Source organism: Papio anubis, chromosome 6 (genome assembly GCF_008728515.1).
Source record: "Papio anubis isolate 15944 chromosome 6, Panubis1.0, whole genome shotgun sequence".
Taxonomy (NCBI): domain Eukaryota; kingdom Metazoa; phylum Chordata; class Mammalia; order Primates; family Cercopithecidae; genus Papio; species Papio anubis.
This window is the reverse complement of record NC_044981.1, coordinates 36,506,070-36,529,176: the sequence shown is the minus strand read 5'-3', so window position 1 is coordinate 36,529,176 and position 23,107 is coordinate 36,506,070. Positions and strand designations below refer to the sequence as shown.

Below are 23,107 nucleotides of genomic sequence, written 5' to 3'. Positions count from 1 at the left end.
CACCAAGAAGGGGCTAGCACATTTGTGTACATCCTGTCCCGGGTTCACGGAGAAAAGAACACCCAGGCTCTCTCCAGTGTGTTGTGAATTATGGCTCCCAGAGAGGCAAGGCAAAGTGATCATAAACAGCAGCTACAGAAAAGGACACGCGATTGTGACTGGGGCTGTGTCGGATTCATACACACGACCACATTCCAAATTAGCCGGCTTCCCTCAGGGGAGAGATCCAGAGGCCATTGAAGATGGTTCAGCGAAGGTGCCCCTTTGTGAGCAGCGGCAATCAAACAGGCTAATGGGATACATGATTGCTGAAAAGGGGAAGGGAGAATGATGCGGCGGCCGGAGTAATGGTTTTGCATAAATCATAGTGCGGCTCTGCCCAGTATGCCTCAGCCACTTTTGGTCACATCCTTTCCAAGAGGTATTGCAGTCTTGGGAAAGGTTGGAGAAAAGAAATTGAATCACATGAGCTTCTGAGCAAAGAGAGACTCAGAGCAAAGAGAGACTCAGAACTTGGCTGTTCCACCTCGAGGGAGGCCCAAAGGTGCCCGGTGGAAAGAAGTGGGCTGAGGAGCTTGGGGTTACGGTGGGATGGAGGGGGCCACTTGCCCAGTATTTCCAGATTTCCCTCCACCGTGGCAGTGATGACTTCCTCCAAGCTGCCATCACCCTCCTCCAGCTCCTGTGTATAAAAAGCACTGCCGCCTCCCTTCCCTCACACTCCTCTCCAAGGGCTGGAGGCAGCTTCACGCCCAGCCCCAGCAGCGTGGCCACCAGTGAAGGTGCCAGTTTCCCCACAACAGGCTTGCTGTTCACTACTGCTCCCAAGAACAGAATTGGGACCACCCACAGACCCCCCCCCCAATGCCCATTTGCATTGCATGCAAATCTGAGGATTTCTGGGGTCCCAGGAGAAGTAACCCCAGCCTCGTCCACGTTGATGGGCATCTGAGTGGTCTAGGAGCTAGCTGGGGGTTGGCTTACACAGTTGCCACATTTGGCTGAAGGCTGCTAGGCTTAAACCATCAACAGAGATGACTGAGCCAGGCACACTGCTCCATAGAGGGTGACCAGAGGGAATTGCAGACAGGCTGCCAGGAGTGAGGTGCCAGGGCCCAGAGCTTTATGTGGAAATCTTCTCGTTCCCTTTGCCTCCCAACCCCTCAGGACCTCGCCTGTGCACACCTTCCTCTCTGCAGCCTGCCCTGACCTCTCTTCCAGGCAGAATCAGTTTCTCCCTCGCCTCTGATGTATGGAATGTTACTGACCCCATGCTGGTAGAATTGTTTGTGTGAGGCAGGCATGTTGATACAGTGGAAAGGTCCAGGCTTAAGGGCTGCACAGCCCTGAGGTTCATTCCCAGCCTGCCCACTCGCCATTTGCAGAAGAGTGAACACAGGTCCCAGCACAGAGGTGCCTCTGCCCCCATCTGCCCGAGAGGTCCTGCGGGCAGGGGCCGCACTGTGGGCGCACCTGCTGGAGTCTGCACTCAGTGAAATCATCGCAGGGAAAGGGTCTGTGAGAGTCCTTGGCATGAGTGCAGATCTGCGCTGCTGTGCCGGGAGCCCCGAACCTGCTGCTGGCCACCTTCTGTAGCACCACAGTATGCCCGTCCCCGTCCCTTCCAGAGAACCCCGACAGTCACTGTGGGGCCCTTTTCTTTCCTTTATCAATCTCATCTAGTCTGTTACCAGATTCTGTTCTTTCTTAATTTGAAAATGAATCCTTCCTATTGCTTCCAAATTGCTAAATCAGGGGATTCCAAGGTTTAAAGGTTTGTTGTCATCTAGTTTTTTAAAATACTTGTTTTTTGAATTTGTCGCCACAAATGTATATTCCTTTTTTTTTTTTTTTTTTTTTTTTTTTTTGAGGCCGAGTCTCGCTCTGTCACCCAGGCTGGAGTGCAGTGGCCGGATCTCAGCTCACTGCAAGCTCCGCCTCCCGGGTTCCCGCCATTCTCCTGCCTCAGCCTCCCGAGTAGCTGGGACTGCAGGCGCCCGCCACCTCGCCCGGCTAGTTTTTTTGTATTTTTTAGCAGAGACGGGGTTTCATTGTGTTAGCCAGGATGGTCTCGATCTCCTGACCTCGTGATCCGCCCGTCTCGGCCTCCCAAAGTGCTGGGATTACAGGCTTGAGCCACCGCGCCTGGCCGTATATTCCTTTTTAAATAACTTTTTTAGTTTAAGAAAGATTCGTTTTTAAAGAGTCTCCTAGGCTGGGCGTGGTAGTTCACACCTGTAATCCCAGCACTTTGGGAGGCTGAGGTGGGCGGATCACAAGATCAAGAGATCGAAACCATCCTGGCCAACATGGTGAAACCCCGTCTCTACTAAAAATACAAAAATTAGCTGGGTGTGGTGGCAGATGCCTGGAGTCCCAGCTACTTAGGAGGCTGAGGCAGGAGAATCACTTGAACCTGGGAGGCGGAGGTTGCAGTGAGCTGAGATAGCGCCCCTGCATCCTAGCCTGGCGACGGAGCGAGACTCTGTCTCATAAATAAATAAATAGTCTCCTTTGTCCAAGAGTATCAGGATCCCTGCCCAGCTCCAGGCCAGGCCCTCACCCTATCCCATTGGGTGTGGCCCCTGCCCCCACCCTTCCAACCCACACCCTGCTGCTCCCAGGCCCTCCTTGCTCTGTCGCCACCCTCTGGCTTGAGAACCTGTGTAGTTCTTCCTGTTTTCCTTCCACACCAAGTCCCCCCTTCTCCGTCCTCTCTAGCTTGGCTGCCTCTTCTTTCCAGACTCACCTCAGATGTCTCCTCCTCCAGGAAGCCTTCCCTGACTCCCTACCTGGCTGGGTCCCACTCCTCTATGCCCCTGGGACTCCTTCTCCCTGGCTTATGTGACTGCTGGCCTCACTGGACTGTACACCCTCTGAGGGCAGCTGGGACTGAAAGGAGCTGGGCACATTCCTCAGCCCCGGGCTCAAAACTCCCTGAGCCTAGCACAAACACATCCCATCCTCCCATCCCACCACATACCGCCATATATCTCTCAAACTCCCTGAGCCCAGTACAAACACCACCTGGAAAGTCTCCGATAAGGAGACAGCCGTTCAAGGTTACTGAAAGCGCGGGAGCCAAAAGAATTTCTTTGTTCCCCTGCAACTTTCGGGCTATAAAAAGCAAACGCTCGCATTGTTCGGGGCCCTCTTGTATGCTGTGGAATGGAGGGACCAGGTTCGAACTTGTAGTAAAGATCCTTGCCGCTTGGCTTTGACACTGGACTCTGGTGGTCTTCTTTGGGGAACAAACAGTCTGGGCATAACAGGACCTCGCCCAGTCAGGCACGTAGGAGGTGCTTCATGCTTGTGGTATGTGTGTACCTCCTGACCCTGCTTACGTGTGCAGCGTCATCCTCTGGCCACGTCTGCTGCATATGTGACTCTCATCCTGTGCTCTGTTTGTGTGCAGAGGCTGTTCCCTCCCCACCTGTCACCTATAGCTTGCCCACTCCCACCCATGGCATGCTCTGCCTCTTCACCCGCCTATCCATTTGTAAAAACACTCTTTTTCACTTAGAATCTTCGCCACACTGTTTGTGATATAATACAGTTAACTCCTGCCTGTGTATTGCCTTTGAATCTGGCAGCACCTGCATGGCCTTGTGGAGATGCTCAGGGAGACTGCACTTGCACTTCATTTAGTTGGGATTCTGGGGCCACAGACTGGGACGCAGCTCTGAGATGGCCCCAGTTACTTGCAGAGCCACAGGGAGCTCAGTCAGGCAATTAAGGCCTAGGGCTTCCAGGGGCTTCTAGAGTCCCCGAACTTGATGGCAGAGCCTGCTGTGAGCTCAGTGGCATCAGGGAGAGAGACAGTTAGGAGTTCTTTAGGAGAAATATCCATAGGAAAACACAGCAACAGTTGAGATTGGCTGTCAGTCTTGTTAGGTGTGTTGGGAGTAACAGCCATTTGCATTATTAACTGAAAACAAATTGGCTAATGGGCTAAACACAGTTGTGCCCTTACCACTGCCCAAGTTAGACAAGAGATAAATGCAGCTGGAAATGAGAAGTAGAGTGAGAAGCAGGGCACCGACAGGTCGGGTCGTGGAATGTCTATCACATGCTCACCACAGACAGCATCTCTTCCCAGGCTCTTACCAGCACAGTGCGGAGCAGAGACCCGCCCTGATCCCTCCTCCGGTGGGAGGCCAGCTCTGAAGAGCAAGCTGGAACACTAGGCCACTCTGAGGTCTTTTTTAACTTTATTTCTCAATCCAGGGTTTTTATCGATTTGTTTATTCTTGTGCAAGAACCCGAGTCGGTAGAAGGACGACTAAGTCTTGGTCTTGGAGTCAGATCGGAGCTGACAGATGAGTAGAAGGAGGCAGGCAGCAGGGTGGGCCACGGAGCAGGAGGCACCCTGAAGGCGTTCGGGCCGGGGGAGGGGGGAAGAGCTGGCCTGGAAATTAACAGGACTGTAGAGAACCTTGCAAGAGCAAAAGGAGAGAAAAACCATTCAATGCCAGAGGAGCGAGCTTGAGGAAAGGTAATAAGGAGTAGGACAAATGTAAGTCAATTCTAGGATTAGTGTCAGCCTGAGGCTCTGGGGAGCGGCCTCCAGAGATACTGACGGAGCAGGGAGAGCAAGGATTACACAAATAACCGATTAAAGAACATGATGGGGCAGGATAAAGAGCTCCTGTGTCAGCAGGGGGAAGGAGCAGTAAAACGCAGCCTGTCCTGAAAAGTCCTGTGCGTGGGCGTGGGAACAGAATATGGCTCTGGGTCATACTGCAAAAGAGAACGGCGTATTTGCTGGGTTACGAGAAGCTTTAGTGGGGGGTGTGTTGAGGACCAGGACTGCACTCTCAGGGTGTGCCCTGGCCCTGCAGAGCCTGACCTCACCTATCCCTGGGCGTGGAAGGAGAAGCACTCATAAGGCAAGTGATCCATGAGTGGCCAACATGCCCAGGGCGGTGTTGTTACTGAAAAACTGCAAGAATGTGCAGCTGATGGAGGAGTGGATTAATGGTTGTCACCTAGAGGATGATTCCCAGATTCACACGGCCTAGCCCAGGGCAGAGCTGATGGCCCAAGTAGTGTTCAGATCTCCACATAAGGCCTTCCCTAGGACCTAGACCCTCCGGTTGCTGACTGGTAATCCCTGCAGATGGACCCACAGAAGGAGATTTTATAAAAAAGGAAGGAAAGAAAGGAAAAGGAGGGAGACATCGGCTAAGTAGGGGCAGCTTCAGCTGTGAGGCAGTGAGGGCTCTGCGGGAGGCAAGGACCGGGTCTGAGACCCTGCCCGGTAAGGAGAGAAATCAGCTCCCTCTAAAAGAAAATGGTAGCTTCCAAAACAGAGTGGACACACCAGGAAGACACGGTCTCAGTCTTCACATGAGGAAATGTGAAATGTAAAACAGTGGTCAATAAATGAATTGAAGTGGAAATATGGAAAAGATAGTGATGCAGGGAGGTAAGCATGGAATTTATATTTTCAATATAATTCTGCAGTTGATACTACATTTGTCTCTGTGAACTTGATTCCAAGGTAGAAGGGCGTGTGTATGTGTGTGCACACATGCTCGTGCTGTGGCAACGAGAGCCCCCATCCCGCCCTTCTCTCCTGCACCCCTCAGCTCACACATGCACGTCAGGTCCCCCCTGAAGCACACTGTCTACTCTCCAGGTCAGGGCCGTGGCTCACCCTTGCTTGCGGGGCGCTGAGCTCAGTGCTGTGCCCTGTCTGCACGGTGCTGGCCTGGTGTTGGCACAGAGTTCATGGTGCTTCCAGGCTGACCTGCTGTCAGGTACGCAAACTTCTCTCAGCTCCTAGAGGGTGACTGTCGGCCAGGTGGCTGGTTTCTACACATTGGGGGCATTTGTTCCAGGCTGGCTTGAGCCATATGAGGTTGAAGTCCACTCCCCAGCACAGCTGCCTTGGCAGGGTCTGTGCTCAACCACTGCAGGACCAGGGAGAATTATGCATCAGGAACCAACTCAGGACAGGACGCTGTCCCACTGCAGGGCACGCTCACACACCTTCACACGCACTCAGACTAGGGCCCTGCAGACGCACCCATGAACCTCATGTGCACAGCTTCGGGACATGGGAGAAAACCAGAGTATCCAGAGACAGCCCACGCGGGCACGGGGAGGAGGCGCAGACGCCACACAGGGTGGACGTTATCTGCGGACCTGCTTTCCACAACCTCACAGAATTGAACCACCACCACCACAGTCAACTCCTGTTGACTTATAACCCAACTGCCAAATACAAAAATTAATTAAAAAGAAAAAAACCCATTAGACAAAGGTTAGCAAAGACGGAATAATCCAGTGTGAACATTTTGTAGGAATCCATGTCATGGTGTCTGTAACTTTGGGGCCACTGGCTCATTTCCTTTCATCCTGACTGATGAAAATGTCTTTACGGCATGCTCGGTGCCATCAGGTGTCTGCGCCGGGGCGGGCGTGGGCAGCGGGAAGGACTTCCTCTGACTCCCTCCTGGGAGCCCCCAAGCTGGGCAGGGCAGGATCCCGACTTGCGGCAGCTCCAGGGCCGCGTGCTGACCCTTCACTCATGGGCCTTTTCCTCTTCTCTCCCAGGTGTTCCACTGTGTCCACTTTGAGTGTCCAGAGCAGCAGAGCAGCCAGAAGGAGGAAAATAGCGAGGAATCGGGGACAGGGGACACCAGTCTGGCCGGTCAGCAGCTCGACTCCCATGCCCTGCGGGCGCCCAGTGGCAGCTCACTACCCTCCAGCCCAGGCTCCAACTCACGCTCCCCCAACCGGCAGCACCAATAAAGGAGGCAGCGGGCCTGGTGTGACTGGTGGGCTTGGGCGACGGCAGGAAACGGTCTCCTCCCTGAGCAGGGGTCTTTGTTGACTGCCCCCGCCCCTGCCCCTTTCCAGCGAGGAGCTGCGAAAGCAGACACCGAACAGGTTTCCTCCCAAGGACAGAAAGGGGCTGCTTTGTTCTTCTCAATTTGTCCAAATCAGGCTGGTCTCGAGGGGGAGAAAATGGGTCTTCAATCTTCATCAAGTCCGCCATTCACACCCTACCTCTCTCATCTAGCCCAGGCGCAGGGAACAGGAGGGTCATAGACAGGCCCGTGTTGGAATACAGAAATGGCACACAAACACTCAGGCGGAGGAGAAAGCATCAGGCCTCTGCTGCCTGGAGGCGCCCTTTAGGAACGGGCTTCCTCAGAGTGCTCGTTCTGCTGGAAAACATTGCCCTGGCAACTAAATGATTTTGTTTTTCTCTTAGTTATTCTCCATTCAGTGAATCATACGTGTTCCAGATCTATTTGAAATGCTCAAGCAGCAAATCACTAGTTTTAATCCCTTTTGATGCTATAATTTTCCTTCCTTGATTTTGAACGGTTCAGCCTGGGGGAACAGAGGCCCATCATGCATGTCTCCTAAATGAGACATGGATGTGGCTCATCCTGGCACTTGGGCCACAGAGGAAGTTCCGCAAATGCACACGAGCAAATCAACCTGTGGACACTGGAGTTAATAGTCACTCGTGTGGCTGAGTTATTCACCTGTCATTCCTGACACGGATCCAGCCTTTAAACTTGGGAGGCTGACAAGGAAATAGTTACTATGTCCGCTGCTAATTCACTATTCAGAAGTCTATGTAGATAAACATATACCGAGTTCTGGCATGGCCAGACCTGCCGGGGACTGCCATGGCTTAGCCACCCCTCCAGTTGTGTTTAGTGGAGCATTGGAGAGGCAGCCACCTGCCCATCAGCGTCGGGAACGCAGATTTGGGACTCCGTGCTTCCCCCACCCCGCAGTACTCAACTGGGGATTGAAAAATAGCAGTTCTAAGAAGCTTTTCTCCTAATCCTCATCGAAAGGGCCTCATTTGATGATGGTGGTTTGATCTGGCTCCGTCTCTTACTTAGTGATTTCCATTCCAGTGCTGCCTGCCCTGGGTAACTGCACACATCATTGCCTGCGCCTCTGCTGTCCCCAGAGCTCCGGCCTCTGTCGCCATCAGCATCAGCCTGGGAGTCTCCCCAGGACGGCATGGCACACGGGCAGCACCGCGGTCCCTGGGTCCTTGGCGCCAACCTGCAACCCTGATCAGAGGAGGGTGAGGGCGTGGGAGTTTCCTTTCAGTGTGTCAAAGACATATCAGCTGCACTCCAAAAAGAGCCAACGGGTCAGCTGCTTCCTCCTAGTTTAACTTGGTTTTGAGTTAATTGTCCACATGGAAATAGTAGGGTAGCATCAAATTGCATGATTAAATTGGAAGACTGTCTTTCCGTGTGAACACAGGACAGCAGACATCAGAGGGCCACTGGGTCAGGGCGGACACGTTCCTGGGGAGAAGCCAGGCTCTGCCGCTCTCCGTCCTCCTCAGTGGCTCCGGCTGCAGGGCTGAGCTGCTTCCTATGCCCTCAGCTCTGCTCTCTGCCACTCCCTGTTGTGTGGGTGAGCGGAACACCCCTGGGGTGCCAGGCATTTCCTAATGGGAGGAGGCTCCTGTAAGGAACAGTGGGCGCCCACTCCCAGTGGGGGCGCTGGCTGTCAGCCCCCAGCCCCAGGTTGCCAGTTAGCCAGAGAGCTCCTGCGCACTCAGCACTTCCTTCCCAGTGTGTTTTCTACCCAGATGGGGACAGAGGAGCCAGATCAGTCATATCAAGGGCAGAGTTCAAACATTTTGAAAGAACCATTCACATGCTTCCTTTTAAACATGGGCATCGCCTGTCCAGAGGCTCCTGGCCTGGAGCAGCGTGCTGCTGACCTTGGGAAGAGAGCGTGGGCTGGTGGGGGGCTGGAGGAGCTACCCAGCCCTGCATCTGCAACCCTCCAGTCCCCTGCCCACAGAGCACGCAGAGCCCTCCTGTGCTCCGGGAACTAGATAGCAGCTTGGCAGCTCAGCCTCGCGTCGGAAAAGGAACACGCTTCAAAGCCTCGGCCCTAGACCCACATCTGCAGCTCCCTGGCCTGTGGCAGTTCTTTCCTTTGGGGCATGCCCTTCCAGATCTCTGTCCTTCCTGCTTCCAGCACTTTAAAGATGCCCCTTATCATCAGATAAAGAGAAGTCAGGGGAAGATGGGGCAGCACTAACAGCTGATGTCACTGGTGAGGACTGAGGGCAAAGTCTCATTCCCCCACAGCCGCGCTGCCAGCTCACCTCCCCTCACTTTGCCAGGAGCCTGCCCTGGACTCCGGAAGGACACCGGGCTGGGGTCCACCTCCTTTCCCGGGCTGGAGGGGTACTGCCCTTCCCCAGGGGGCCTTCTGAATGGGGCAGGAACTCTTCTCGTGTGTTCAGCTGGGTCTGGAGGCCAAGTCAAGGTGTGTCACACCACACACCAGGGCAAGGCGCTCATCTCCAGGGAACAGGGACACGTGAGCAGCTACCAGCAAGTCCCCAGGCAGCCTGCAGGTCCCCCGAGCCTGCAGTTCCCCGGAGCCTGCAGTTCCCCAGAGCCTGGCTGGTCCTGCAGAGCACTTCTCCCCTGGGCCACCTGGACCAAAGCGACCTAAAAACTTGAAGCTAAAAGCAAGTGCAGATGATGGGATGGGCTGGCACGTGGCTGGGAGGGTTCCTGGGCACCACAGAGCCCTCAGCCCAGCAGAGAGTGGAGGCTGAGTCCGTGGGAAGCGGGACTTGTGAAGGAGACATGGCCAAGCCCCTGGTCGGGGAGACAGGCTCCCCCATGCCCGGGCCAGCCCCAGAGGCAACAAGCCAACATGAGGAGGGGTGGCAGGTGAGGCTGACGGGTGGGTGCCTGTGGCCCGGGCCTATGAGGGCAATGGTCCTCAGTAACCAACAGAAAGGACACAAGGGCGTCGTGGTCACCACCACCCAGGCAAAGAAATGGGAGGTGGCCAGCACCCCACCCTTCACTTTTCTTTTTTTTTTTTTTTTTTTTTTTAGAGTAGAAAGGCAACTTCATTGGAGCTTTTGGGGGAAAAAGCCTTCAAAGTCACCTTCCAGCAGCTCTGGGGAGGGTCACTTGGGGTGGACTGAGAGTGTCGGGCGGGTAGGGCGTGTGCCGCGCAGCAGCTGTGTCCCTGCGGCCAGCACCCAGCAGGGCAGTGTCACAGGAGCCGCTGCAAGCACTTTGGACTTGAAGCAGCTCTGAACGGCCCCCCGCCCCCCGTCTCTCCCTCACACGTTTTGCCATTTTCTCAGTGCTTTTTCTGCTTTCATTCTTTTGATTTTAGTTAGAAGCGCGAGCCATGATGGATGTGGGACTCTTCTCAATTGCTCTTTAAATTGTCACTTTTTAAACCTTATTAAATGAAGTGTCGATTCCTGACAAATACATTAAAAGTGCTTTATTCCTAGAAGAGTTGGGAAAAGAAATTATTTTCAGCAAGGGTAGGATGTGTTTGTTAGACTGATTCCTTGGCAAAAAAGAGAAAAAAAGCTTTTGAATTGTGCAAAAAATTGCCCAGTAGTTATGCTGTCGCCCCAGTTGTCAAACTGCTGTGCAGACGGCTCCAGCCCAGTCAACTTCACCTTCTTTTTAATTTAGAAGATAACAAAATTGTAATCACTTATCCTTTCCAGAGCCAGGGGGGAAAAGGAAGGTATAATCTACAATAAAAAGCGAGCGTTCTGTGTACTGAGGCCACTTGGTAATAAAGAGACAGAGCGTCCCCCTCACAGACTTCAATTAAGAACCTCCCTTTGGACAGGGAAGAAAGGTGTCAAAAGAGGAAAAGAAAATTAAATTCGCCTCCTTCCAGGAGTTTTTCCTCATTAGAGCTTGCTTGTCAGTGTTATTATTTTAATCTTGCCTTCTGTGTGGTGACCAGCTCCTCCGAGCGACGCCCAGCTCGGGCGCGGGCCGGGCCGGGCGGGTCTGCAGCGATGCCGCCGCAGAGGTGGGCATGCTCCATTTATTTTGGCAACTGCAGCCATTGATTCTGCATGTTTATCCTGACAACAGCCCCAGCAGGAGTTCAGTTAGGAATGTAAAATGCAGTTCATGGTTCTGTGCCACCGTGGCTTTTATTATTATTATATTAAATTAGAAGTTGTCCCATGCCTGGTGTTTGCTCAGTTTCCAGAAGAGAGGGAAGGGAAAGGTTGAAAGGACATGCAGGACAACTGGAATGCCCCATCTCTCTCGCTGACACGGACCCAGTCGTACCTGCGGCTGGACGGGATCTGGAGGCCCTGGTCATTTGCAGAGTGAATGGTGAAGCGGGCAGAAAAGGTTTGCTTGGAGGAAAGACCAGTTGCAGAGGCAAGGCAGAGAGAGAACGGGTGGAGGCAGCAGGTCTGTCTTTGTGGTAGGTCTCTGGCTTCCAGCAGGGAGGAGGGAGGAGGCTATGCCCTTCCTGGCTCTTGGCTACACCACTGAGGACGCTCCGAGGGACAGCATGCTTACCCAGCCTTTGCACAGTGCCGGCCCCAGGCTTCCACGGCCCTCCAGCTAGGACTTTGTGCTGGGCTCATGCAGAGGCAGGGAACAGGTGCACGGAAGAGCCCCCCACACCCTCCCCAACACACCCTTGTTTGAAAATCACTGTTCTCTTTACTCACTTAAAAAAGTGTACAGGGAACACCTGTTCCTGGCATAATGCTCCAACCTCGCAGAAGGGGCCAGGTGCCCCTCATCTGGCTCTGGCTGCTTCCGACCTGGCCCCACGTCATCCTTCACTTCCTCTGTGACCACCACTGGTCACGGTGCTCCCTGGCCCAGCCTCCGACTCACCCAGCACCCTGGCCTCTCCCACGTCAGTCTGCTGCACCCAGCGAGCTTCCAGTCACAAGCCAGGCTGAATGGCCATCCTGCCCTGTTGGCTTGGTGTCTCCTTTTTTTTAAAGAACGGAAATATTCCCCAAGAAGCCTCATGGCCTAAAGACTCACAATTATCCACCTGTAATTTATGATAAATGTCTGGGAGCATTTACCATTTGCATCATGAGTATTTATAGCCCTGAGTGGGGAGGGTGGAGGAGGCCCTGCAGCCAGGGGCCACACACCTGTCCCCACTAGTGTCCCCTGCTTGACAGAGCCCCCTCAGCCTCCCCAAGGCTGTCACTGCAGCTCTGACAGCTGAGAAGTGCCACCTTTGAAAGCCAGTGAACAGTCGCCCGCTAGGGGGAAGGCACCGAAGCAGAGGCCCTGGCCCTGGCACAGAGGAGGCATCGCAAGGCGGGACGTGGGCCGAAGGGGCCGAGCAGCCTTCAGGACAGGGACTGGGCCCTGCGTCACTGGAGACGTTGATATTAGTCCATCCGTCTGCTGCCAAATTATCTGCTCCCCACCACGTCAGCCCCAGGGGTTTATGTCCCAGGAAGGCGAGGGTGCCCATCTGAGCGGAATGGGGAGGGGACAGCACCAGCTGGTCTCCCTCAGGGCCTTTGCCTCCCAGTGCTGCCCTGATGGCTGCTCCTGCACCACAGCCCCTGATGGCTGCTGCTAGTCCTAAATTCCTGGGTTTACTCCCAGCCCACATCTCCCACCCGGGCCTGAGGGTGCGGCCAGTGCCCTAGTCCTAACCACTACCGGAGTCATTCTGAGACCTGCTGGAGGCCATGGGGTCTTCCCAGGCCCCTCAATCAGCTGCTTCTGGGATCAGCAGGGCAGGGCGCTGCCAGTAAGGACTGCGGGGAGCACAGCCCAGCCGCCCAGGCTGGGGGAAACTGGGGCAGAGCTTCCAGGTCTGTGGGGCGTGACCTCTCCCTAAGGCACTTGAGGCCTTGGGGCGCCCTCCACAGTGACCTTCAGAGAGGCTGCACCGGCTCGGAAGAACAGCGAGAAACCTCCCCGTCACACTCTCCCTGGTCCTTGTGTCCCTGAGCCCACCCCTTCCCAACCCCCAGTGCCTGGAGAATCGAGAGACTGGCCGGGCAGCCTCTGGAGGGGCTCCAGGAGGCCAGGGGTCCTCAGGGCTAGGCCTGGAGCTCGGCCCAAAGCTGCTTTTGTGAAGCCTGTCTCAAATCCGGATTCAGCAGAGGACAAAAACCTCCCAGCCTTTGGGGTTTCCGGGCCTGTAAAGATGCATGTGCCTCCCAGGCCACGCTGACGCAAGGACAGGCCTCCCAGCCTTTGGGTTTCCAGGCCTGTAAAGATGCGTGTGCCTCCCAGGCCACGCTGACGCAAGGGCAGGGACCAGGCCAGGCCTGGGTTGGGGATGGCTCTGCAACCCCAGAAGCTTCACCCAAAACTCCAAAGACGCCCAAAAGGCTGTGCTGCTGTGTGGAATGTGTATTATTTGTGAGCACGATGCGGCTTCTTCCTCATTTTGCAGAGCAACCTAAGTGGGCAGATGTACAAACCATGTGTGTTCGAAACCCCCGAGTCGGTGTGTGTGAGAATGCAGGTTTTCTCTTAGAAATAAAGTGGTGATTTGTGCTGTGTTCGAGTCGTCACTCTGCAGCAACCCCTCTCGGCACCCAGGGACAAGCAGGGGGCCCAGGCCGGGGTCAGCCCTTCTGCCCCAGTGCCCTCATGTCTTGCTGCTTCTACCTGACGAACCCATGAGTATTTGGTAGCAACTTCCCCCATTTGTCTTGCTGCCCAGGGGAGACACGGGGAAGGGAACCAGTGAGCCAGGAGGCGGCCCCTTGCAGGTGCTGCCGCTCTCCCTGGCCCCAACCCTGCGTCCTGGGTGTGTGAACGCTGTGGGCCCTGCCGTCTGGGATCCAGTGCCCTCTCCTCTGTGGCCCCACAACTGGGCCTGAGTCTCCAGCAACTCTGCTGGTGCATGTGGGGCCTGAGACTCCACGCCCTGAACACGAGGGACCCCAGCCACCCGGGGCCCGAGACTCCACGCGCTGAACGCGAGGGACCCCAGCCACCCGGGCCCTTGGCCTCCTCCTGAGCTGTTGTCATGTGGAAACCAGGCAGGGGTCTGCTCCTCTCAGTGAAATTTCTTCTTGGAACCTAAACTAGGGACTCTCCATGTTTTTAGTTAACTTCCACCTTGTGACTTTAGCTGAGCACTGGGGCTCCAAGTCAGGCGCTCCATTTCCAAATGATGCAGGCATCCTCCTGGGAGCACACCCTCCTAGCTTCGATCTTCCAGAACTGACAACTTGTTGCCAATAACTGGCTGACGTGAGTGTTGAACAAGACAAAACCCAATCCAGAGAGCACTGGGCTTTGTCCTGCCACCGCACCCCCCAGGCCCCAGGTCACGGACACCCAGCCTCCCAAGTGCTGGGGATGGAGCAGGGAGGCTGCCCCTCCTGCCCTCCCTCACCTTCCAAGGAGCAGACAGCAGCGTCAGTGTGAATGTGGCTCAGCCCATGTGCAGAGGGAGAGGATGCCTGGCTGGGCGTGCAGGCTGAAGTCCGTGGCCCACGGAGGCTTCCAGAGAAGGTGACAGCTGAGTAAAGCCCTGAGGGGTGGAGACAAGAGCCGTGGCCCTCTGGGAGAGACTTCCAGGACGGGGGCCAGGGGAAGAAGGCTCGATGCCTCCTGGCTGGTGTGGGGGAGGAGGGGCAGGGGTGGCGGGCCAGGGTTAGGGGGTGAGGAGGCCTCATGGATCCTTGTGGAATGTCAGGCTTGTCTCTGAGGTGGGAACCAGTGGGAAGTGCTGAGCAGAGGAGGCCCTAATCGGTTTCACCCTGGGACAGGCTCACCAGCCACTGCCTGGAGAGTGCACTGGGGCCGGCGGGGGTGGGGAGGGTGGAGCATGGCAGCAGTGGGCTGTGAGCAGGGGAGGTGGAGGGTTCCGCTGTGCAGGGTCCCCGCAGGACTGCTGCACGCACAGCCTGAGAGAAGAAGCAGAGGCAAGGCTGACCCCCAGATGGGACTGCCCTTTCCGGACTTGCAAGGCTGCGAAGGAGCCGCTTGGAGGTGGTCGGTTTTGGACATGCTGGGTTTACCAGAGAGCAAGGAGGCCAGGGAGCCTGACTTAGAAACCCCAAACACAGACCCCAACAAGCAGCTAAAGAAAATGACACAAATTAAAGTTCACACTAGTCTGTTGGTGATGGAAAAACAGCAACTTCCTCACATTATCCCAAGCCAGAGGATCATGCCTTGTCTTCAGACATCAGCAGGGTAAAACCATGTTAACACTGGGAGTCCCAGTTTGTAGGACTCATTAAGATTTTATTATTTGGACTCCAGAACGAGTCAGGATGACCTGATAATTTTGGTTTGCCTCAGGGTGTAATGTGTTTCTGTTTCATTCGATGACTAGAACAGTAGTTCTCAAACTCTGTGGTGGGTGAGAACTTGACCAAGTGACGTGTGTTCACCGCCCGCCCCGACAGGTTCTGATTCAGGGGGGCTGCTGTGGACCCAGGGGTCACATTCTTAAGTGCCCTCCTTGGTTCTGATTCTGACAACCCACCCAGTGCTTCTGAGGACAGCTGGACTAGATGCGCAGTCAGCAGCGAGGACCCTGAGTCCGGGGATGGGTGAGGTCCCAGCTAGCGGGAGGGGTTGGGGGTCACCGGCATCTCCGGTGTTTAGAACCAACAGCCTAGAGGAGGGGACCAGGCAGAGGGGCTGGTCGTAGGTTGAGCCCTGGGCAGCCAAGCAGCTGGAGCCTGGGGAGGCGAAAGGGGACAGCAAAGGAGGCCGAGGGCTCCGAGGCTGTCCCTGCAGCTGCCAATGCAGCCCAAGGCAGGGCCGGCTCAAGCAAGAGGAGGCTGAGGGCTGGCCAGGCCCACAGGCAGCATCCGGCTCTGGTGGGTCCTCACGTGGTTTTTGGCGTCGCCCACATTTGGGACCGTCCCTGAGGCTCACTGTGAGCTCCTGTGTGGGCTCTGGGACCCCATTTTCCTTTTCTGATGTTTACAAGCCTTCCAACACACTGGTCTTTCATTTTGGTAGGGACTGACGACAGACTCTAAAGACACCCTTTGCCCACCTCTAGAGTCTTAGCATTTCTTCCATTGACAGGATTTCCCCCCAGCGCCCCGTAGCCACCCTGCGTCTCCCACACCAGGATTCACTGGCCCAGGACGTGGAAGGATAGACTCTTCTGAAGCGGCTCCACATTTCGTTGTCTCCTCACCTAGCTGAGACCTCAAAACTTCCAGAACATTCTACTTGTTTCACCTAGTTTAATTTTAAAGATCTTGGACTTCGAATTCCAGGTGGCAGACTGCCAGTTTGGAGGGCAAGTTGACAGTCTTGACTAAAATGGAATGTGTGCAAAAGGTAAGATGAGCATGTTACACCCCCTTCTCCCCATCATAAGCAATGACCAAAAAGACCAATCGTTTAAAACAAAACAAAACAAAACCAGAATGGAAAACAAGCAGCTCAGGAAATGGTGGAAGCCAAGAAACAGAGGGTGACCCAAAGCCCCAGGCAGGCTGGACTGGACGTTTCCATATGGAACCCAGCACGCAACAGACAGATGACACAGTGCTCCTCGGACCCACGAGCAATTCAGAGAGGCCGCGCCTCCGCCAGGGCAGGCCCCACCTGCTCCAGGGCAAAGAACGCCAGGGGCTTCCTTCCTTCCCTGCACCTGCTCAGCAGTCTTTGTTTTCTCGTCTGTCCAATGGAGCTAACAGTAACACCTTTTGGGACTGTGAGGATTAAATGAGCCTGGGGCGGGCGTTGGGGGAGGTGGTGAGTGTGTGTGTGTGTGTGTGTGTGTGTGAGAGAAAGAGAGAGAGAGCGAGAGAGAGAAAGAGAGAGAGAGACGCCAGCCGTTCTGATGATAACATTCTCTGGGTCTACACCAGTGGCCCTTTCTGCCCGCATTTTTATTACAACATAGTCCTAACACTGCATTTCACCGTCAGGCGCCTCCGTCCACTCCACTCCTGGGCATTCCTCCCGGCTGATTCACCTGTCTTATCTGGGTCCCCTTTGGAAATGTGGGCTCCTCAGAGTATCTGGAGTCACCTCTAGAGGCCTGGTCCTTTGGGAGTGGGCAGGGCCCTGGGGAACCCTGCTGGCCTCCGGAAGCTGTTGGGGAGATACCCAGAGAAGCCTGACGGGCAGCAGCGCTGGGTACAGGGCGACAGGCCCGAGCCAGGAGGCCCTACCATGGGACCACAAGCGCCCATCCCAACCGATGACACTGCAGATGTGACCAAGGGCCAAGGGCACAGGTCAGATGCCCTGAGGTGGGCAGGGGCAGCTCAGGAGCCTGCAGGGGTTGGGGGGACAGAAACACAAGAGGGAAGTGGCGGCCCAGCCACTCCTGACAGCTGGGCCAGTGGGAGCGAGGCACAGACGTGGTGAGACGTCTGCTGTATTTGTGCCGTTCCGGTGATGCCCTGATGACCGCCTGTCACCACGGCCCTCCTGGGGCAGCAGATCACTAAGAGACAAGGACACAAGAAGTAGGGGGCTGCTGCTCCTGGCAAACCCGAGCTTCCCCTCACAGCTGCTGGAGGCCAGAGGTGTGCCCCAGGGCCCCGCCTGGAGGGAGGTGCCCAGGAGCCTATGAAAAGCACCAAACACCCACAGAAGACAATGACACCACGTGGGGCCAAGCCCGATGTCCTCCGTCACACACCATCGCCCAGCTTCCATGGGCTCTGCAAATTTAAGGGGAAAAAAATGGAAGCCATTTCTGAGAAAATCCACCCAGGACTCGCTCCATCTGCACACCGGGGCGCTCCAGTTGGAGAATGAGTGTCGCAAGGTTCCAGATTCAGGCTTTCGTGCCTTTGTGCGGCAGGGCAGCTGCGAGGCTGCATTAGGGTGTGGCTTTGATCCAGCTGCATCCTGGAACTGCCTGCAGAGCTTTGTAAGAACCCACCCCTGACCGGCCACCCCTGAGACTGACTTGGTCTTGGTCTGGGGTGGATCCGGACACGGAAATCTTTAAAAACTCAGCAGGTGATTCTGAAGGCAGTAATGGCCGAGAGCCACCAGGCAAGGGTCTGAGATTGTGGAACCTTCCACATTCCCCAGCTGGAGAACGAGAGGCCGGGAGCCCCGTTAGAGCTCTGCCAGCCTGGGAGAGGCTGAGCTGGCCCAGAACCGCATCCTGACTCCAAGCCCGGGGCTCCCTTCCCTGCTGCCAGAGCTGACCAAGTGGAGAGGGAGCCGCGGAGCCTGGAAAAGGCAGGTCTTCCTTTGAGGGCCTCATGGAAGGTGCCAGAACCCTCCCTCCTCCTGGCGTCCATTGCCCTATCTGCACTTCCTGCCTTGAGTCCACCAGGACTGCTGATGTCACACACTTTGTCCCTGCTCATGGCAGGCCCCCCAGGAGGGCCTTCTCCCCGATCCGGTCCCCACACAGCTCTCTAGTCCCATCCTCACCTGGCACAGCCACCCGGGAGGCCCAGCAACACCCTCTGGAACCTGGCTGACTGCGCCCACTCTCCACCCATGACCGCCGTGGGGCCGAGAGCTCCCTGCAAGTCCTCTTGACATCGCAGAACCACCCTGCAGGACTTGGTGGCCTAAAACAACATTTGTTTTGCTGAGGAACCTGTAGTTTGGCCAGGGCTTGGCAGGGGCGGCTCCTATCTGCTCTGCTTGGCACCACCAGGTCAGCCCAAAGGCTGGGGTGGGTCATCTGGAGCCTTGCTCACTGGCCACGGGTACGGCTGGTGCACGGCTGGGCACCTGGGCACCACTGCCTCCGTCTGGTTTCGCCACATGGCCTCTTCAGCATGGAGGCTTCAAAGGAGCAATATTTTTTTTCTTTAATTGAGGTGAAATTCACAGAACGTAAAATTCACCATTTAAAATGAACAATTCGGTGGCATTTGGCACATCATGGTGTTGCACAACCACCACTTCCAGAACATTCTCATCACCACGTTCCTCACCCCAGAAGGGAACCCCACACCCACTGGGCAGTTGCTCTTAACCTCTCCTCCGCCAGCTCCTGGTGCCAGCCCACCTGCTGTCTGTCCCTGCGGCGCTGGCCACCCTGCTGCTGAACGCACGTTCGCCTTCACGGCTGGCTCCTTTCCCTTTGCACAACGCTTCTGAGGTTCCCGGGCTGCCGCTCGGGTCAGCACTTTCCTTCGTTCACGGCTGAACTGCAGGACTGCGCCAGGCTTTGTGGATCCCTCCACCCCGTGACGGACACTTGTGTTGTTTCTACTTTGGACTGTCATGAACGGGGCTGCCTGCAACCTGGGGGCGTGTGTGCGTCCCGCTCTCAGCTCTCTCGAGTGTGTGCCGAGCAGTGGCATTGCTGGGTCCCGTGGTAACTCCCTGTTGGATTTTTTGACAAGCTGGCAGAGGGTCTACCACGGCGGCCGCACCGTTCCACATTCCCGCCAGCGACACACAAGCGTCCCAGCCTCTCCACATCCTCGCTGTCACTTTCCGCTCTTTGGTTATCACCAACCTACTCATGTGAATGGCCAGACTTCTTGCGCGTCAGCCCGTGTTCCCAAGGCTCATGTCGCCTGAGAGCGCCAGGTGGGCCTTCTCAAGCCACTTTCAGATGTGGCCTCATGGCCAGGAAGGTCACCTCCACCACATGCGCTCCTGCCCACGTCCAAGGGGAGAAGCTCCGCTTTTCCACAGGAGGAGCGCCAGAGAATTGAGGGGAAAAACGTTTAACAATCACGACATCTCCACGTTTCTCATTCGCTCTCTCCGACCAGTGCCACTCAGCGTGTCATCTCAGGACAAGATAAGGAGCTTATACCAGAAGAGACATCAGCACCTGCCCCTGCGCCAGGACAGTCTTGTCAGCTGACCCAACCGCGCTGCCTCTCAGTCAGGGTCCTGGGACACAGCGGAAGACCTGTGCCCCGCGGGGGTGGCGCTCTGAGCCTCCCCCAGGTTACACAGGGCCGGAAGGTTATACAGTTTGGGAGCCCCCCTTTAAGAAAAAGAGTAAAAATTCAGACTCCCAAATTAGGTACAAAATGGGAAAAGAATTCACAACAAATTACACGTTTTAAAGTCGACAAATCCCTAGATGTCTGCAGTTCACCCTCACTGGTGGTGACACATCTGTCACACTTTGTTCCTACATTGCCTGGCTGTGTCCTCTTTCATCACCCCTTCCCGTGATAATGATCTTGTAGTATCATGTAGGAATAGAAAAGTCCCTCAATCTTTCCTCGAGTGTGGTTGATCTCTGTTTTGAATTATTGCTACTTTAGAAAAGTCTCTTTCATCTTCACAACTCTTATTGGCACAGTCATGGAAATGTTTAGAACTGTAGTCAAGTGTGGGGGAACTGTTCTCAAGTTTCTTTCATGTCTGAGCTGTAAGATTCTAGAACACGCCCAGCGTTCCTAAACTCATCTTTAATGCTCTGACAGGAGTGTGGTGCGCTTCTGACTGTGCAGCATCGTCGAGCGTGTTCCTGACAAGAGCGAACGTCTGTATCGAGCAGGTACTGATGAGAATCAAGTCTTCCTGGTTTACGTTCACACACCTGCTGGCGGGAAGAATTGTCCACAGACTTCCGGCTCCAACATATCAAGCCTCATCTCTCCTCCACAATCTGTACTCCCTGTTCCAGGTCCCGAAGGACACGTTCCTAGCACAATACAGCCGCGGCCTTGCTCCTTCTGGTTACGACACCAGGTGTCAGGCAGTGGACAAGAAGCATGTTCTTGAAGCCAGCCCTAACCCAGGATGACTGGCAATGACCTACTAAATGCAGAAGTGACTGTGAACCGCACAAGTGTATCCCACTAACCTCAAACGAATCGTGTCCCTAACTCTGCTTACCCTTAGCCAGATCCCAAAAGTACCATGTGGCCTCGACATCACCCAACAGAAGAGGAAGTATGAAGGAAGGGAAGTTAGAAAGGAAGGAGGGAACAGTTTTAACCAACTGCAGTTCAAGTCTCTCACTTCTGCAAATTTTATAAAATCTTGGGAACATGCAAACACACTGCCGAGGCCCAATTGCGAGTGAGGGGCCTCAAGCTAAGGCTTTGTCTCCCGGTAAATCCACGCCAGTGCCCCACCAAACTGTTGCTACCCCCTCACCCAACCTCACTCACTCCTTGCGACCCTGCTCCGTATGTCCCTGAGAACACAGAGCAGAAGGATCCCACTCCCGCTTGCTGGCCCTGTGCCCACATCTGCCACCCTGCGCTCTACGCCCCATCATGGCATCGATCCCAAATTTCCCCCTCGCTACGGGATCATTCCAACAGCATCAAAACATGCAGCGACTTCTCCTTATTCAAAAATAAACTCCCTCGCCCCCACATCCACTCTCCTGCCCGTTTGCTTCCATTGTAGCAAAACTGCTTAAAGAAGAGGTCCAGCTGGGCGGCCTTCCCAGTCTCCCTCCCCAGGAATCGGTCCCCAGCGCCGGGACGGTTGGGGCCTGGGCAGCAGCTCACGGAAGTGGCCACTCCCTGCTCCTCAAAGTGCTCCTTTCCCCGCCTGGCTTCTGGGACTTCCGTCTTTCTGTCTCTTCCTGCTTTGCTGGCAGCTCCTTCTCGGTCCCCTCTGCAGGTTCTTCCAGCTCCCTGGATGGCGTCCCCAGACACAGCCTCCATCCGTCTCTTCTACATTTACACTCCCTTCTTTGGTGTCCTTGGCCCAGCTTGTGGCTTTAAATACTAGCTGTATGCAGGTGACTCGAAACTCTGTATCTCATTTGTACACCGACATCCACAGCAGCCTCATTCACAGTAACCACCATACGGAAGCAGTCCCAGTGCCCACTGACAGAGGGCCGGGCAAGCACGTGTGTTCCATCATACGGGGCAGGAGCGTCCGCCTTAAGGCGGACACGGACACATCTACCACGTGGATGAGCCCAGAGGACATCGTGTTGGGTGAAATCAGCCAGACACAAACAGACGAGTACTATGTGATTCCCCTTCCAGTTCTGGAGATGGACACGGGCGATAGTTGCACCACACTATGAGACTGAATAATACTAAACTGTACACTTAAAGATGGTTCAGATGGCAAACTGCATGTTCTGTATGTTTTACTACCACAAAAATTATTGGGGAAAAAATGCCCATCTCCGGCCAGGACCTCTCCACTGAGCCCTGGAACTGTGTATCCAGGCACCACCCCCAACCTCTGGCCCCGCCACACACACACACACACACTTCTAGCTGGGTGTCTTGTCTACACCTCAGCAGTCTGCTCTCATCCCACCCCCTTCACACGCCTGCCCGTCATTCATTAACCGCATATCTGTCTTTCCAGTGGCTCACACTCCAAACTAGAAATTGCCTACAGTTCCTCTCTTCTCACCCACACCCAGCCTGTCAGTGACTCCTGCTATCTCCACCCTCAAAAATCAGTCCAGGATGCGGCTCTTCTCGCCACCTCCCTGCCACCTCGGGGCACTGAACCTTCCTGCTGGTCTCTCGGACCAGCCAGCCGGTCCTCTGGTCTGCGTCCTCCCTCGCTCCCTGCAGGCTGTTCCTGGTACAGTGGCAGCCTGACTGAACCCCCAGGCGGCAGGCAGGGCCCTCCACGCCCATCACAGAGAAAGGCCCTCAGACCCTATGCTTCTCTCCCTGCTCCCTTCCTGCTGCGTACCGTGTATGCCTGTCACCCCCCTAATATTCTTTGCACTGCCCTTATTTTGTGCTCTCTGGCTGTAGGCTGTAGTTTGGGTCACCACCATATCCCCAGTGCCTGGGACGCAGCCTGGCATATAGCAGGTGTTGAATGAAGGTCACCCTAGCCAGTGGGCTGTGGGCTGGAAGATGCCCCTAATGGGGCTCCCACAGTGCAGACCCAGAGCTTTACCTCGGGGTCTATGTCTTGGTCCCCACCCCACCCCCAAACTTGGGCACCTTGTCACACAGAGCGGATCCCTCTCCTCCTAGTTTGGGACTCCCTCCTCTTCAGCTCCTCCTGGTGCTCGGTGGGCGTGGGCCTGAGGACTCCAGAGACACTCCCTGTCAGCGAGTTCTCCCATCGAACCCTGTGATGTGTCCCCCAGGCCCCTTCAGCTACACTCCTCACTGCAAGGATTGGTGGGGCTGCCTGGAAGAGGCGGCCAGGAGGGGAGCCCTAGGTGTGGGGTCCTTCCAGGTCAAAAACTCAAAAGGCCTTTTATTAGGTCCCGGGTCTGGGGGGCTCTCATTTGCCAACAATTCGATCACCTAACCCTGTGTGATGCCCCAGAGGGTGTGCAGTGGGAGGGCCAGGCCTGGGCCCAGCACGTACTCGGTGTCACCCACCCTCCTGCTCCAGGCACTTTTTCCATCCCAGACTCTCCAGTGACAGGCAGGAAACACTCTTCTGTTTCTGTGTGAATTTGGGCACAGCACTTAAGCCAAGGAAAAGGTGACGTTCCATGCATCTGCCCAGCCAGACAT

At 55.4% G+C, this 23,107-nt stretch overlaps 2 protein-coding genes across 4 annotated transcripts in view; one reads left to right on the top strand and one right to left on the bottom strand.

Annotated features, from left to right (window-relative positions):
* Positions 1–7,857, top strand: part of BTBD9 (BTB domain containing 9) — a 480,044-nt gene extending 472,187 nt beyond the window's left edge. For all 3 annotated transcript variants that reach the window (XM_031667673.1, XM_031667674.1, XM_031667675.1), the window contains exon 11: positions 6,562–7,857. In XM_031667673.1, the coding sequence (XP_031523533.1) occupies positions 6,562–6,759 (198 nt within the window). In that variant the 3' untranslated portion in view covers positions 6,760–7,857. The remainder of the gene's footprint in view (positions 1–6,561) is intronic.
* ZFAND3 (zinc finger AN1-type containing 3) overlaps positions 3,173–23,107 on the bottom strand; it is a 348,445-nt gene continuing 328,510 nt past the window's right edge. The window contains exon 6 of the mRNA XM_031667679.1: positions 3,173–4,435. Coding sequence (XP_031523539.1) covers positions 4,416–4,435 — 20 coding nt within the window. The 3' untranslated portion in view covers positions 3,173–4,415. The remainder of the gene's footprint in view (positions 4,436–23,107) is intronic.